Source organism: Salmo salar, chromosome 06, assembly GCF_965601325.2.
Source record: "Salmo salar chromosome 06, fSalSal1, whole genome shotgun sequence".
Taxonomy (NCBI): domain Eukaryota; kingdom Metazoa; phylum Chordata; class Actinopteri; order Salmoniformes; family Salmonidae; genus Salmo; species Salmo salar.
This window is the reverse complement of record NC_138296.1, coordinates 72082949-72100105: the sequence shown is the minus strand read 5'-3', so window position 1 is coordinate 72100105 and position 17157 is coordinate 72082949. Positions and strand designations below refer to the sequence as shown.

At 43.3% G+C, this 17157-nt stretch overlaps 1 protein-coding gene across 2 annotated transcripts in view; it reads right to left on the bottom strand.

Annotated features, from left to right (window-relative positions):
- The window catches only part of LOC106607926 (protein tyrosine phosphatase non-receptor type 14), a 95216-nt gene that overhangs the window by 17076 nt on the left and 60983 nt on the right, over positions 1 to 17157 (bottom strand). For both annotated transcript variants that reach the window (XM_045720928.2, XM_045720929.2), the window contains exons 4-9: positions 11165 to 11262; positions 9042 to 9109; positions 7785 to 7855; positions 3418 to 3505; positions 1328 to 1416; positions 1019 to 1106 (exon numbers count right to left, since the gene is read on the bottom strand). In XM_045720928.2, the coding sequence (XP_045576884.1) occupies positions 1019 to 1106; positions 1328 to 1416; positions 3418 to 3505; positions 7785 to 7855; positions 9042 to 9109; positions 11165 to 11262 (502 nt within the window). The remainder of the gene's footprint in view (positions 1 to 1018; positions 1107 to 1327; positions 1417 to 3417; positions 3506 to 7784; positions 7856 to 9041; positions 9110 to 11164; positions 11263 to 17157) is intronic.

Here is a 17157-nt window from a genome sequence, read left to right as displayed (position 1 = left end):
CCTCCTCACCCCACATCGTATCCGAGTGTGTGTGTGTGTGTGTGTGTGTGTGTGTGTGTGTGTGTGTATGTTTATCTGTGTCCTGTGAGACGGCTTTGTGTGTTCTGTTGTTAGATATGACACTCACCGTGTGTGTTCTGTTGTTAGATATAACACTCACCGTGTGTGTTCTGTTGTTAGATATAACACTCACCGTGTGTGTTCTGTTGTTAGATATAACACTCACCGTGTGTGTTCTGTTGTTAGATATAACACTCACCGTGTGTGTTCTGTTGTTAGATATAACACTCACCGTGTGTGTTCTGTTGTTAGATATGACACTCACCGTGTGTGTTCTGTTGTTAGATATAACACTCACCGTGTGTGTTCTGTTGTTAGATATGACACTCACCGTGTGTGTTCTGTTGTTAGATATGACACTCACCGTGTGTGTTCTGTTGTTAGATATAACACTCACCGTGTGTGTTCTGTTGTTAGATATAACACTCACCGTGTGTGTTCTGTTGTTAGATATAACACTCACCGTGTGTGTTCTGTTGTTAGATATAACACTCACCGTGTGTGTTCTGTTGTTAGATATAACACTCACCGTGTGTGTTCTGTTGTTAGATATGACACTCACCGTGTGTGTTCTGTTGTTAGATATAACACTCACCGTGTGTGTTCTGTTGTTAGATATAACACTCACCGTGTGTGTTCTGTTGTTAGATATAACACTCACCGTGTGTGTTCTGTTGTTAGATATGACACTCACCGTGTGTGTTCTGTTGTTAGATATAACACTCACCGTGTGTGTTCTGTTGTTAGATATAACACTCACCGTGTGTGTTCTGTTGTTAGATATAACACTCACCGTGTGTGTTCTGTTGTTAGATATAACACTCACCGTGTGTGTTCTGTTGTTAGATATAACACTCACCGTGTGTGTTCTGTTGTTAGATATAACACTCACCGTGTGTGTTCTGTTGTTAGATATAACACTCACCGTGTGTGTTCTGTTGTTAGATATGACACTCACCGTGTGAAACATGATGGTATCATCTTTACTGGTTATCTCTACTGTGATGGCCGACTTGTTGTGCGCTATGTTACCAATGTCTTTCCATCTGTATCACACACACACACATACAGACAGAACCCACACACACACCCATGCATGTGCACAGATACACAGGCACGCACGCACGCACACCCACAAACAAACACACACACCCACACAGGGACACACATGCGTACAGTTTAGTATAGGTTAATGTTACTTCATTTCCTTTAGCAAGGCAAACCCAACCAATAGCAAAAGGTGTTGAGGGGTGAGAGGAAGACCCACCTGTGGTGCATGATGGACCTGCCGTTCCTGTGTTTGACGAAGACTCCGATGAAGGACACACCAATGAAGATGTCATTGGTGTAGGTGTCCTGTGAAAGAAATACTTATGTATTAAAGTATGGAAAATCATGTAGTGGTGTGTATGTGTGTATGTGTGTATGTGTGTGTGTATATGTGTGTGTGTATGTGTGTGTGTGTGTGTATGTGTGTGTGTATATGTGTGTGTGTAGTGTGTGTGTGTATGTGTGTGTATATGTGTGTGTGTGTGTGTGTGTGTGTGTGTGTGTGTGTGTGTGTGTGTGTGTGTGTGTGTGTGTGTGTATCTGTGTGTATATGTATGTATGTGTGTGTGTATGTGTGTGTGTGTGTATGTGTATGTGTGTGTAGATGTGTGTGTGTGTGTATGTATGTATGTATGTGTGTGTGTATGTATGTATGTATGTACAGTGCCTTGCGAAAGTATTCGGCCCCCTTGAACTTTTTGACCTTTTGCCACATTTCAGGCTTCAAACATAAAGATATAAAACTGTAATTTTTTGTGAAGAATCAACAACAAGTGGGACACAATCATGAAGTGGAACGAAATTTATTGGATATTTCAAACTTTTTTAACAAATAAAAAACGGAAAAATTGGGCGTGCAAAATTATTCAGCCCCCTTAAGTTAATACTTTGTAGCGCCACCTTTTGCTGCGATTACAGCTGTAAGTCGCTTGGGGTATGTCTCTATCAGTTTTGCACATCGAGAGACTGAACTTTTTGCCCATTCCTCCTTGCAAAACAGCTCGAGCTCAGTGAGGTTGGATGGAGAGCGTTTGTGAACAGCAGTTTTCAGTTCTTTCCACAGATTCTCGATTGGATTCAGGTCCGGACTCCATCAGGTTTTCTTCCAGAATGGTCCTGTATTTGGCTCCATCCATCTTCCCATCAATTTTAAACATCTTCCCTGCCCCTGCTGAAGAAAAGCAGGCCCAAACCATGATGCTGCCACCACCATGTTTGACAGTGGGGATGGTGTGTTCAGGGTGATGAGCTGTGTTGCTTTTACGCCAAACATAACGTTTTGCATTGTTGCCAAAAAGTTCGATTTTGGTTTCATCTGACCAGAGCACCTTCTTCCACATGTTTGGTGTGTCTCCCAGGTGGCTAGTGGCAAACTTTAAATGACACTTTTTATGGATATCTTTAAGAAATGGCTTTCTTCATGCCACTCTTCCATAAAGGCCAGATTTGTGCAGTATACGACTGATTGTTGTCCTATGGACAGAGTCTCCCACCTCAGCTGTAGATCTCTGCAGTTCATCCAGAGTGATCATGGGCTTCTTGGCTGCATCTCTGATCAGTCTTCTCCTTGTATGAGCTGAAAGTTTAGAGGGACGGCCGGGTCTTCGTAGATTTGCCGTGGTCTGATACTCCTTCCATTTCAATATTATCGCTTGCACAGTGCTCCTTGGGATGTTTAAAGCTTGGGCAATCTTTTTGTATCCAAATCCGGCTTTAAACATCTCCACAACAGTATCTCGGACCTGCCTGGTGTGTTCCTTGTTCTTCATGATGCTCTCTGCACTTTAAACGGACCTCTGAGACTATCACAGAGCAGGTGCATTTATACGGAGACTTGATTACACACAGGTGGATTCTATTTATCATCATTAGTCATTTAGGTCAACATTGGATCATTCAGAGATCCTCACTGAACTTCTGGAGAGAGTTTGCTGCACTGAAAGTACAGGGGCTGAATAATTTAGCACGGCCAATTTTTCAGTTTTTTATTTGTTAAAAAAGTTTGAAATATCCAATAAATTTCATTCCACTTCATAATTGTGTCCCACTTGTTGTTGATTCTTCACAAAAAATTACAGTTTTATATCTTTATGTTTGAAGCCTGAAATGTGGCAAAAGGTCGAAAAGTTCAAGGGGGCCGAATACTTTCGCAAGGCACTGTATGTATGTATGTATGTATGTATGTATGTATGTGTGTGTGTGTGTGTGTGTGTGTGTGTGCGTGCGTGCGTGCGTGTGTGTGTGGGAGTGCGTGCGTGTGAGTGTGTGTGTGTATGTATGTGTGTGTGTGTGTGCGTGTAGACACACCTTAGCAGCAAAGCTCTCCTGTCCAAAGCCATCCAGCTTCTCTACCTCCTTGATATAGAGCAACTCTGCTTCTGCAAGCTGCATTCGACTGAAACACACACATCATAAATATCACACACACCCACACACACGCGCACATACACACGGGGGGTGATAAAGGCCATAAACAAACCGAAGGGAACACCTTACTAACACCTTGTTGAACGAGTCGCATCACAACGGAATTCTATCTTGATAAATCCAACGCTTCAAAGAAATGGTGTCCATAAATCGAAACCAACATTTTGGCAGCTTTATGAAAGTAAATATAAACCAGTCTAAATTATAGGTTGCAATGACAGAAAACTAAAAAATAGGTTAGCGACCTAATAGCTAGAATTGTTTATAACTTACCCCATCTCTGGTGAGCACATCGGAGAAATGTAATATTGTTTAGGAAAGAGACAGGCCTCCGGTGTCAGCTGAGCTAACGGCAGCTACATTCTTAGAGTGATTGTATATGTTTTTGGATACATCCAACACAATCCAGAATGATTTGATTGAAGCAGTCAGTGATATAAGGACAGACAAATGGACTTCATTTGAAAGTAAACGTAGGCCTAAATGCAACTTTCTTTGCAATTTTCAGGTTAGACTACTGTTGAAAAAACATCAGAATAAATGCTTATTAGCCCATTCAAACTTCTAAAATGTTATCTGGGGCTGGCTAAAAACACGACGGCTCTTGTTTAATGAAACAATATCATTTATTTCCATGTTATATCAAAACCATGTTCGCTATAACAAAACAAACCATCTCAAGCAACATATAGCCTAACAGAGCTAAACACAAAGGCACTTTTTAATGAAACGACCACAGTGCATAGGCTATAGGCCTTTTATCCATCCCTTTAAATGCCCGTGGAGCTGGGTGATTTTATAGCCTAGAATATAATGACAAAAATAGAAAGATGGGACCAAAAAAGTTATAATCCCAAAGTTGTCTGTCTGTCTGACTGCCTGCTCCTACCCTGTACTATGATTAAGCCCCGATAACAGTGACATGAAAAACGCAAGGCAGAGGCAATTCTAGCTTTCACACGTGCGCTGACACGTTTACGCGTTCAACAAGGTGTCTGAGCGTGTCAACATGTCTCCATTGACAGTACATGTCAACTCTAGATGCTTCTTTAGGCACTAAGTTACACGTCAGGTGACTTGGTGAGACGTATCAGTAGCTACGTTAGGCTCTATTTAGTCCCCATATCACCCCTTATACACACAAACACACACATATCATACATATATCACACACACACACACAATTGGAATACTTATACGGCGCCTTCAGAAAGTATTCATACCCTTGACTTATTCAACATTTTCTTGTGTTACAGCCTGAATTCAAAATGGATTAAATTGCAATTTTTTTCCTTTACCCATATACACACAATACCCCATAACGACAAAGTGAAAATATGTTATTTTTTTATGTTTGTAAATCTATTGAAAATTAAATACAGAAATATCGCATTTACATAAGTATTTACAATCCTGATTCAATACATGTTAGAATCACATTTGGCAGCAATTACAGCTGTGAGTCTTTCAGGGTACGTATGTAAGAGCTTTGCACACCAGGATTGTACAACATTTGTCCATTATTCTTTTTAAAATTCTTCAAGCTCTGTCAAGTTGATTGTTGATCATTGCTAGACAGCCATTTTCAAGTAGTAGATTATCAAGCAAATTTAAATCAACACTGTAACTAGGCCACTCAGGAACATTCAATGTCGTGTTGGTAAGAAATTCCAGTGTATATTTGGCCTTGTGTTTTAGGTTATTGTCCTACTGAAAGGTGAATTTGTTTCCCAGTGTTTGTTTGAAAGCAGACTGACTCCAGTGTATATTTGGCCAGGTTATTGTCCTGCTGTCCACGGTGAATTTGTCTTCCAGTGTCTGTTGGAAAGAAGACTGAACCAGGTTTTCCTCTAGGATTTTGCCTGTGCTTAACTCTATACCATTTATTTTTATCCTCAGAAACTCCCTTGCCAATGACAAGCATACCCATAACATGATGCAGCCACCACCATGCTTGAAAATATGATGAGTAGTACTCAGGGATGTGTTGGATTTTCCCCATACATAACGCTTTGTATTCAGGACATGAGGTACATTTCTTTGCCAAATTTTGGGCAGTTTTACTTTAGTACCTTATTGCCTTATTTTTTATTCTGTATAGGCTTCCTTCTTTTCACTCTGTCATTTAGGTTAGTATTGTGGAGTAACTACAATGCTGTTGATCCATCCTCAGTTTTCTCATAACACAGCCATTAAACTCTGTAACTGTTTTAAAGTCACCATTGGCCCCTGAAATCCCTGAGCGGTTTCCTTCCTCTCCGGAAACTGAGTTAGGAAGAACACCTGTGTCTTTGTAGTCACTGGGTGTATTGATACACCATCCAAAGTGTATTTAATAACTTCACCATGCTCTAAGGGATATTTAATGTCTGTTTCCCCCCCCCCCATCTACAAATAGGTGCCCTTGCAAGGCATTGGAAAACCTCCCTGGACTTTGAGGTTGAATCCGTGTTTGAAATTCACTGCTCGACTGAGGGACCTTACAGATAATTGTATGTGTGGGGTATAGAGATAAGGAAGTCATTAAAAAATAATTTTAAACACAATTTTTGTCACGTCCTGAGCATAGAAAGATGTTATTTTCTATGGTAGAGTAGGTCAGGGCGTGACAGGTTTTTTCCCCTATGTTTTCTATTTCTATGTTGTCAGGTTCTAGTTTTGTATTTCTATGTTGGGGTTTTGTTTGGGATGATCTCCAATTAGAGGCAGCTGGTCCTTGTTGTCTCTAATAGGAGATCATACTTAAGTAGGGGGTTTTTCCACCTGGGTTTGTGGGAGATTGTTTTTGAGTACGGTTATGTTAACTCTGCGTCACGGTTTGTTGTGTTTGTTATTCAGTTTATTTATATGTATTGCATAGTTTCACAGTGTAAATAAAATGTGGAACGACACACACGCTGCACTTTGGTCCGCTCCTCCTTTCGACAACCGTGACGATTTTTGTACACAGAGTGAGTCCATGCAACTTATTATGTGACTTAAGAAACTTTTTTACTTCTGAACTTATTTAAGCTTACCTTAATAAAGGGGTTGAATACTTATTGACTCAAGACATTTCAGCTTTTCATTTTTAATGAATTAGTAAAGATTTCTGAAAATACAATTCCACTTTGACATTATGGGTTATTATGTGTAGGCCAGCGACACAAAATCTCAATGTAATACATTTTAAATTCAGGCTGTAACACAACAAAATGTGGAAAAAGTCAAGGGGTGTGAATACTTTCTGAAGGCACTGAAACACTGCATTGCACTGAAACATTGGACCCAAATATAAATATTTTAAGGACCGGTCACATGCTTGGACCAAGTAACTCCTCATGAGACAATTGTATATCATTCTAATGATATACAATCGCAATTTATATGACATATAATCATTATACTAATATAGATACAGGTATTCTATACAAATACTTAGAATAACCAGTGGACACATGAGCAGTGTGGTGTATAGTACACTCTTAGAAAAAAAGGTGCTATTTAGAACCTAAAAGGGTTTTTTTGACTGTCCTCATAGGAGAACCCTTTAAAGAACCCTTTTTGGGTTCAGGTAGAACCCTTTTGATTCCAGGTAGAACCCTTTTGGGTTCCATGTAAAATCCCTTCCTCAAAGTTCTACATGGAACCAAAAAGGGTTCTTCCTAAAACCAAAAAGGGTTCTACCTGGAACCAAAAATAGTTATATATCCTATGGTGATGGCAAAAGAACCCTTTTGGAACCCTTTTTCAAAGAGTGTAGGGCTTTGTAGTCTTTAGGATAGTGTTATGAACAGGAAGCCTGTAGGAGCAGTGTAGTTTACAGTAGGACTTGGTAGACTGTAGGGTGGTGTTATGAACAGGAAGCCTGTAGGAGCAGTGTAGTTTACAGTAGGACTTGGTAGACTGTAGGGTGGTGTTATGAACAGGAAGCCTGTAGGAGCAGTGTAGTTTACAGTAGGACTTGGTAGACTGTAGGGTGGTGTTATGAACAGGAAGCCGGTAGGAGCAGTGTAGTTTACAGTAGGACTTGGTAGACTGTAGGGTGGTGTTATGAACAGGAAGCCTGTAGGAGCAGTGTAGTTTACAGTAGGACTTGGTAGACTGTAGGGTGGTGTTATGAACAGGAAGCCGGTAGGAGCAGTGTAGTTTACAGTAGGACTTGGTAGACTGTAGGGTGGTGTTATGAACAGGAAGCCTGTAGGAGCAGTGTAGTTTACAGTAGGACTTGGTAGACTGTAGGGTGGTGTTATGAACAGGAAGCCTACCAGTGACTCTTATGTTCCTCCGCCACCTTCTGAGTCCACTCCTCGAGCACCTCATCTACATGAGGCCAGTTCTGAGAGGGTGGGGAGAGAGAGAGAGGGAGAGAGGGAGGAGAGAGGAGAGAGAGAGAGAGGGAGAGAGGGAGAGAGAGATAGGGGAGAGAGGAAGAGAGAGAGAGAGAGAGAGAGAGAGAGAGGAGAGAGAGAGAGAGAGGGAGAGAGAGGGGAGAGAGGGAGAGAGAGAGAGAGAGAGGGAGAGAGGACCGATAGAGGAAGTGAAAGAGAAAGCAAGCCAGGGAGGTATAGGGGGGTGACAGGGAAAGAAGTGATGGGGTGAAAGAGAAAGTGGACATTAATCTCTGCAGGACTTGAGCGAACAGAGAGAATGAGCTATATCAGGTTCCACACACAGCCTTCATATTCACCCCTTCAACACCCACTCACTACCCCTCCATTAGAGCACTCCATCACTGAGTGTATGTGTGTGAGTGTGTGTGTGTGTTTCAGAGCGGGAGAGAAAAATTACTCTATGCAGGCCTCAGATATCCATTGTCATCGCTCGCTCTCTCTTTCTTCCCCCTCCTCCTCTATGTTTCTCTATGCATATTAGTTTGTCTCTGTAACCACCTTCTTTATCCTCTATTCTTCTCCTTCCTTTATCCCTCACTCTCTCTACTACCTCTCCTTACTCCCCACACACTCCCTCTCTCTTCCTACATCTCAGTTCATCTCTCCCTCCATCTCTCCCTCCCTCCATCTCTCCCTCCCTCCATCTCTCCCTCCCTCCATCTCTAAGCAGGGCCTCTTGTCTGTGTGTCAGTCAGGGATGCAGGTAGAACACAGGAGGAGGACGTACACAGGAGAGCTAGGAATCTGTGGCCTCCGGCTACACACGCAAGCACTCACTCACTCACTCACTCACTCACTCACTCACTCACTCACTCACTCACTCACTCACTCACTCACTCACTCACTCACTCACTCACTCACTCACTCACTCACTCACTCACTCACTCACTCACTCACTCACTCACTCACTCACTCACTCACTCACTCACTCACTCACGCACACCTGAGCTTTCTTAAACATCTGAGACAGGCAACATCAAACACACACCTGAGAATACTGACTGAGAGCACACACACCTGAGCACTGAAAAACACACACACACACACACACACACACACACACACACACACACACACACACACACACACACACACACACTACTGAGAGGTGTAGTGTGACAGTTGACTCACCACTGGGAAGAGCACGTACTCCCTAAGGAAGTCCTGAGACAGGAACTGTGTGAAATCCCCAAAGTCAGCTAGAAGAGAGGAGAGAACACACTGAGATCTACACTCAACTCTACACACACTGAGATCTACACTCACTGAGATCTACACTCAACTCTACACTCACTGAGATCTACACGCAACTCTACACACACTGATATCTACACTCACTGAGATCTACACTCAACTCTACACACACTGAGATCTACACGCAACTCTACACACACTGAGATCTACACTCACTGAGATCTACACTCAACTCTACACTCACTGAGATCTACACTCAACTCTACACACACTGAGATCTACACTCACTGAGATCTACACTCAACTCTACACTCACTGAGATCTACACGCAACTCTACACACACTGATATCTACACTCACTGAGATCTACACTCAACTCTACACTCACTGAGATCTACACTCAACTCTACACACACTGAGATCTACACTCACTGAGATCTACACTCAACTCTACACTCACTGAGATCTACACGCAACTCTACACACACTGATATCTACACTCACTGAGATCTACACTCACTGAGATCTACACACACTGAGATCTACACTCACGGAGATCTACACTCAACTCTACACACACGGAGATCTACACTCACTGAGATCTACACTCACTGAGATCTACACTCACTGAGATCTACACTCACTGAGATCTACACTCACTGAGATCTACACTCACTGAGATCTACACTCACTGAGATCTACACTCAACTCTACACACACTGAGATCTACACTCAACTCTACACACACTGAGATCCACACTCAACTCACCAACTCATTGACATGAAACACATGGATAGAGTTCCAGTAACTTCCACCAGATTCCCAGGTATGCAGAAATCCTTGTTGGAAAATTACAGATGTCCTGCTTATTCCCTCCTAATTCTGTGAATCTTCCAACTGGATTTTCAGGAAAACCTGGGAATTCAGGCAAAGTTGATGGAATTTTTCTACCCTACACACGGAACACATACATCATCTGAGGATGTTATACGCTTTTGGAGAAAAAGGTGCTATCTAGAACCTTAAAGGGTTCTTCGGCTGTCCCCATAGGTAGAACCCTTTTGGTTCCAGGTAGAACCCTTTTAGGTTTTATGTTGAACCCTTTCCTTTTGAAACCCTTTTGTTTTTCTAAGAGTGTACTCTTAAGGATATATGAACTATATAACACAAGGGAGAAACACCTTCCATAGGCATAGACAGGAACTGTAGTCGGATGACCTCAAAGATACATAGAAACTAGAAACCCTAATAGCACCTACAGTATCTGTAGCAGGCATGCTCACGTCAACCCTGCCATACACACATATCCCTGGCCCTGTGATGTCATGTTGGGGTTTGGGTCTGTCCTGGTTCATCCTACCCAACCCTCCATTGATAAAAGGAAATGACATACAGCTACTGTCTGTCTGGACAATGTACAGTACTATCTCCAGATACACCGAGGTAGCTACATCCTTTAGGGCTGCTCTAATGTAATGTAATGTATGTCTGATATAGAGGGGTGTAGTGTAGAATCCATCCTCCCTACAGATAAGGTTCTTCCTGCCATGGCTAACCTTGGTGTTAGCGATAAGCTAACGACTGTTTACATTCCCCCGAGACACAGGGCCCAGGGACAGCAGGAGAGAGAGAGAGAGAGAGAGAAAGAGAGTGTGTGTTTGTGTTGCGGGGTTGGAAGATTACAGGGTCACCAACAAGGCCAAGAAAGTGTGTGTGCGTGTCTGTGTGTGTGAAAAGTGGATGTGTGTGTTTGCAAATGCACGCGTGTGCATGCATGTGCGTGTGTGTGTGTGTGTGTGTGTGTGTGTGTGTGTGTGTGTGTGTGTGTGTGTGTGTGTGTGTGTGTGTGTGTGTGTTGTGGAAAGGAATCCTGATAGGAACTCAAGTGGACTCAGCTCTTCTGGCGGTATGCAGCCATATTAGGTAGTGAACCCAGGATGATCTAAGAAAGTGTGAGTCTCTCTCTCTCTCTATCTCCCTCTGGACTTAGGGTTTAAGTAGGACATAAAACGAGGTCAGTAGTAAAGCTTGGGGTATACTCCTGTGTACTCTGTCTTACCTTGCACTGCTAGGCCTGCTAGTCTGATGCCCTGCTCTACGGTACAGTGGAGACGTCCATCCAGCACCTCCTTCTTCACCTGCAGGTAGTACTGATACCTAACGAGAAGACAAGTGTCACATACTGAGAGCATAAAACACACAGTAAGGGAATTACTAAACACAAGAAGAACGCAACATACAGATGTAGGATCTTCATTTGAGCCAGTTTGCTACAGAAGTAAAATAATCCTGCAGCAACAGGAAATGTGGATTATTATGTGGATTATAATTCATGAACGTTTATTGTAGGTCTTCATCAAGTTTGACATTTCTAAATGGAAATTACAAACGTCAGAAGCCATTTGAAACCTCAAGCACACAACACGTTTTACATTTCCTGCATTGCAAGAACGTTCTGCTGCAACAGGGTGATCAAATGAAGATCCTGTAGGAATGTTACCTGCAAACTCCGGTAGTAAAAGCAACGGAAATATTACCACACTGTTACTAGGAATAAGTGAATCACTACTACGGAGGGTTGTAGCCACCAGTTTGTGCAACACTGACTCATGTTCTTGGTTGGAGTAGTGAATCAGCTATGTCTAGCTGTGGCTGGACTAGAGTTATGACTGGGGGTTGGAGTAGTGAATCAGCTATGTCTAGCTGTGGCTGGACTAGAGTTATGACTGGGTGTTGGAGTAGTGAATCAGCTATGTCTAGCTGTGGCTGGACTAGAGTTATGACTGGGGGTTGGAGTAGTGAATCAGCTATGTCTAGCTGTGGCTGGACTAGAGTTATGACTGGGGGTTGGAGTAGTGAACCACCTATGTCTAGCTGTGGCTGGACTAGAGTTATGACTGGGGGTTGGAGTAGTGAACCACCTATGTCTAGCTGTGGCTGGACTAGAGTTATGACTGGGTGTTGGAGTAGTGAATCAGCTATGTCTAGCTGTGGCTGGACAAGAGTTATGACTGGGTGTTGGAGTAGTGAATCAGCTATGTCTAGCTGTGCTGGACTAGAGTTATGACTGGGTGTTGGAGTAGTGAACCAGCTATGTCTAGCTGTGGCTGGACTATAGTTATGACTGGGGGTTGGAGTAGTGAACCAGCTATGTCTAGCTGTGGCTGGACTAGAGTTATGACTGGGGGTTGGAGTAGTGAACCAGCTATGTCTAGCTGTGGCTGGACTAGAGTTATGACTGGGTGTTGGAGTAGTGAACCAGCTATGTCTAGCTGTGGCTGGGCTAGAGTTATGACTGGGGGTTGGAGTAGTGAACCAGCTATGTCTAGCTGTGGCTGGACTAGTTATGACTGGGTGTTGGAGTAGTGAACCAGCTATGTCTAGCTGTGGCTGGGCTAGAGTAGTGAACCAGCTATGTCTAGCTGTGGCTGGGCTAGAGTAGTGAACCAGCTATGTCTAGCTGTGGCTGGACTAGAGTTATGACTGGGTGTTGGAGTAGTGAACCAGCTATGTCTAGCTGTGGCTGGACTAGAGTAGTGAACCAGCTATGTCTAGCTGTGGCTGGACTAGAGTTATGACTGGGTGTTGGAGTAGTGAATCAGCTATGTCTAGCTGTGGCTGGACTAGAGTTATGACTGGGGGTTGGAGTAGTGAACCAGCTTTGTCTAGCTGTGGCTGGACTAGAGTTATGACTGAGTGTTGGAGTAGTGAACCAGCTATGTCTAGCTGTGGCTGGACTAGAGTTATGACTGGGTGTTGGAGTAGTGAACCAGCTATGTCTAGCTGTGGCTGGGCTAGAGTAGTGAACCAGCTATGTCTAGCTGTGGCTGGACTAGAGTTATGACTGGGTGTTGGAGTAGTGAACCAGCTATGTCTAGCTGTGGCTGGGCTAGAGTTATGACTGGGTGTTGGAGTTGTGAACCAGCTATGTCTAGCTTTGGCTGGACTAGAGTTATGACTGGGTGTTGGAGTAGTGAACCAGCTATGTCTAGCTGTGGCTGGACTAGAGTTATGACTGGGGGTTGGAGTAGTGAACCAGCTATGTCTAGCTGTGGCTGGACTAGAGTTTTGACTGGGTGTTGGAGTAGTGAATCAGCTATGTCTAGCTGTGGCTGGGCTAGAGTTATGACTGGGGGTTGGAGTAGTGAATCAGCTATGTCTAGCTGTGGCTGGACTAGAGTTATGACTGGGTGTTGGAGTAGTGAACCAGCTATGTCTAGCTGTGGCTGGACTAGAGTTATGACTGGGGGTTGGAGTAGTGAACCAGCTATGTCTAGCTGTGGCTGGACTAGAGTAGTGAACCAGCTATGTCTAGCTGTGGCTGGACTAGAGTTATGACTGGGGGTTGGAGTAGTGAACCAGCTATGTCTAGCTGTGGCTGGACTAGAGTAGTGAACCAGCTATGTCTAGCTGTGGCTGGACTAGAGTTATGACTGGGGGTTGGAGTAGTGAACCAGCTATGTCTAGCTGTGGCTGGACTAGAGTTATGACTGGGGGTTGGAGCAGAGTGCTAGCTAGGTAGTCTCTGAAATCCCAAACCTAGGGCAGCAAAGCTGTAACATTGGTACATTGGAGACAGACACCTGTCTAGAACAGTGGTATTCAAAGTCGGGGTCGCGGTGGAACTGCAGTGGGGTCACAAAATAAAACAAAATTAAAAGTACAGATTAATGTATGGGACAATATACAACGTTTCTGTGAAAGATCACTTAAATTGAATAAATGTATTTATTGGTTTCTTTGCATTTTGATAATGATGAAAATGTAATGCATTGAAGGTTTTTTTTGTGTAAAAATGGAAATGTACCGATTTTAAGGTTGTTTCATTAGATTTGGGTTGGGGTTGTGAGAATCTTTTGTGACAAAATGGGGTCCCCACTGGTGTTATGACTGTGGGTGGCTCGGCCACTGGTTTGCCAGAGGTAAGTTGATATGATACTTTTCAGACTTGGCCCAGAGCGACCTTCACAGAGTGTGGTTAGAGTGCCAAAATAAAGTGAAAGAACAGGACGAAACGTACAGCTTTTCAGGGATTCCAAATCATTTCCCCCCCATTTTAGGCCTTGATTAAATTTTGTGTTTGACTTTTGGGCAGGGTGAAGTAGTCACACAAGGCCACACATTAGAGAAGAGAGAGAAGAGAGGGGGAGAGTGAGAGAATGAGGGAAAGAGAGAGGGCAGTTAATGAGAGAGGGAGGGGGAGAGAAGGAAAGTGTGAGAGAAAGTCAAAACGGTCCATTATCAAAACAGAGCAGTGTCAGGGGTGAGTCCAGCTGACCAGTTTCAGCTGCAAAGAACTTGCTGGTTTCCTGTTTGTTACCATGGCTACCACAGTGAGTGTTTCCACTGGAGGCTGTGAGACACCTTTCCAAACACACACACACACACACACACACACACACACACACACACACACACACACACACACACAGAGGGCAGTTCATAGGGGAACATGCATCAGGCTGTACATGCCAGAGTCTACAAACTGTGGTCTGGAAATCACCAAGCCATCCCTGCATGCTTAGTCACTCCAGCCTGCTATAGACAAGTGCAGTTCTGTTGAACTCAGCCACACAGGGGAAGTCCAGGGATAACCCATAGAGAGAATGTCATGAGCAAGACTTGTTAAAGTCACCTGTAAACTAGAAACCACTATAATATACCCCGGTCTTACTGTGTTCTTAATCTTCTTTGTCTCTCTACCTTACTTAATCATTCTCAAACTCTTCTCCTCTCTCTCTCTCTCTCTCTCTCTCTCTCTCTCTCTCTCTCTCTCTCTCTCTCTCTCTCTCTCTCTCTCTCCCCCCGCCTTGTCTCCCTTTCTCTCTTTCTTTTCTCACCTATCTCTCCCTCCTTCCCCCTCTCTCTCCTCGCACTCTTCCTCTCGTCTCTCTGGTTCTTTTTTTAGCTCCACTGTGTGTACTCGGGGTCTATAATCTGACCGCGCCCTTCTCCCTCACCCTGTCATTACACCGGCTGGCTGAGCTGCCATTCTGTTCCCCTGGCAACCCTCTAATTAGCTAACCCCTGGATGGGGAGGAGCCCACAGTGGTCAAGTGGGCGGTGCTTCAGCAGGAACACACTGCAGAGGTTCTGGAATGGGTTCTAGTTATGTTGCGTGAATGTTCCCTCAACGCTTAACACCCTCTTGGGTCAGAGGGGAAATGGTGTCTCGGTGCGGTTGTCTCTTTCTCTTAGGCAGAAGGATAACAACATTATGATGTTTATATTTATATATGTGAGCAGCCATGGTAGAGTGGCAGACTGTAAACTGTAGACATGATGATTGAGAAGCAAGCCAGGCCTCTTAAAGTAAACCGTCTTCAGCACAATTACATCTCTTCAAGGATAAATGAAGTTGTATAGATTAGAATCAGACTGAAAGAGAGCATGAAATAGTCCTGTACAGTCCTTAGGGTCAACTGTGTCTGCTGGTTGATTTTTATCTCACCCGGTCGGTTACTCATGCTTAGAAAACCAGGTGTTTAGGACACACCTGGTATTAGGGCAATACGGCCAAAATATCCCATCACAATATTTTTGTCATTTTTGACGACATGACGGTATTTAATGTTTTTTTTAATAACAAAGTTCAAAATATACTTAATAAGTAGTGCATGACACTAAGTCGTTTTAATGGGTCTTTCTCTCTTCTGATCTGTTTTATACTGTTCATCAAACTTCAACCCAAAATGATTTTCAGCATTTTCAACTATTTCTGCATTTTCTTCACTCAGGTGTTATCATTTCCACACTGTACCACATTTGTTTTGTCTTTGTATGCCTCTATTTTGTGAAAAAGTAACTTTTCCTTTATAAGAATTATTCCCCAGCAAACCGGGAACATTCCCAGCTAAGATTCCCATTAACTTCTAATTAGGGTTTTATCTAACATTTGATGATAACCACCCCATAACAAAGAATATTGTTGATAACAAAATTAATTGTATTATTATTAAAAAACATATACCAAAACTGGTAACACTACAATATGGTTCCATTTGTAAATTGTTTGTAGCTACATTATTAACGGTTGTTTAATCATTTGTAAATGCATTATAACAAATTGGTCAAAATAGTGTGATTGCCAGTCACTGCTTGCTAAATAGTGAGCCACTATTTACCTCCAGCTATTAACCATTTATAAATGCACTTACAAATGTGCATAATATTGAACCCTTATGTATCTTCATTCAACCTTATTTTCAATGGTTGCACAGTTAAACAATAGTTATTTTCTCACTTTTGATGTGATGCATTGCTGCTCTGTCCCAGGAACAGAAATGTTTGGTTTTCAGACCAATGGTCAACTCCCATGTGATGTGTCATGCCCCACGTTTGAAACCCTGATGATACATTGGTACACTTCTTTATTCCAAAAATGATGGCCTTATCTGAAGATCTCAAGCCATATTATTGATGTGGTGATTACAGCCTCGAGTCTTCTTGGGTACGATGTTACAAGCTTGGCACACCTGTATTTGGGGAATTTCTCCCATTCTTCTCTGCAGATCCCCTCAAGCTCTGTCAGGTTGGATGGGGAGCGTCGCTGCACAGCTATTTTCAGGTCTCTCCAGAGATGTTAGATTGGGTTCTGGTCCGGGCTCTGGCTGGGCCACTCAAGGACATTCAGAGACTTGTCCCAAAGCTACTCCTGCGTTGTCTTGTCTGTGTGCTTAGGGTCATTGTCCTGTTAGAAGGTGAACCTTCGCCACAGTCTGAGGTCCTAAGCGTTCGTCAAGGAGCTCTCTGTACTTCACTCCGTTCATCTTTGCATCGATCCTGACTAGTCTCACAGTCCCTGCTGCTGAAAAAAATCTCCACAGCATGATGCTGCCACCACCATGCTTCACCGTAGGGGTGGTGACAAGTTTCCTCCAGACGTGACACTTGGCATTCAGGCCAAAGAGTTCAATCTTGGTTTCATCAGACCAGTGAATTTTGTTTCTCATGGTCTGAGAGTCTTTAGGTGCCTTTTGGCATCTCCAAGCGGGCTGTCATGTGCCTTTTACTGAGGAGTGGCTTCCATCTGGCCACTCTACAATAAATGCT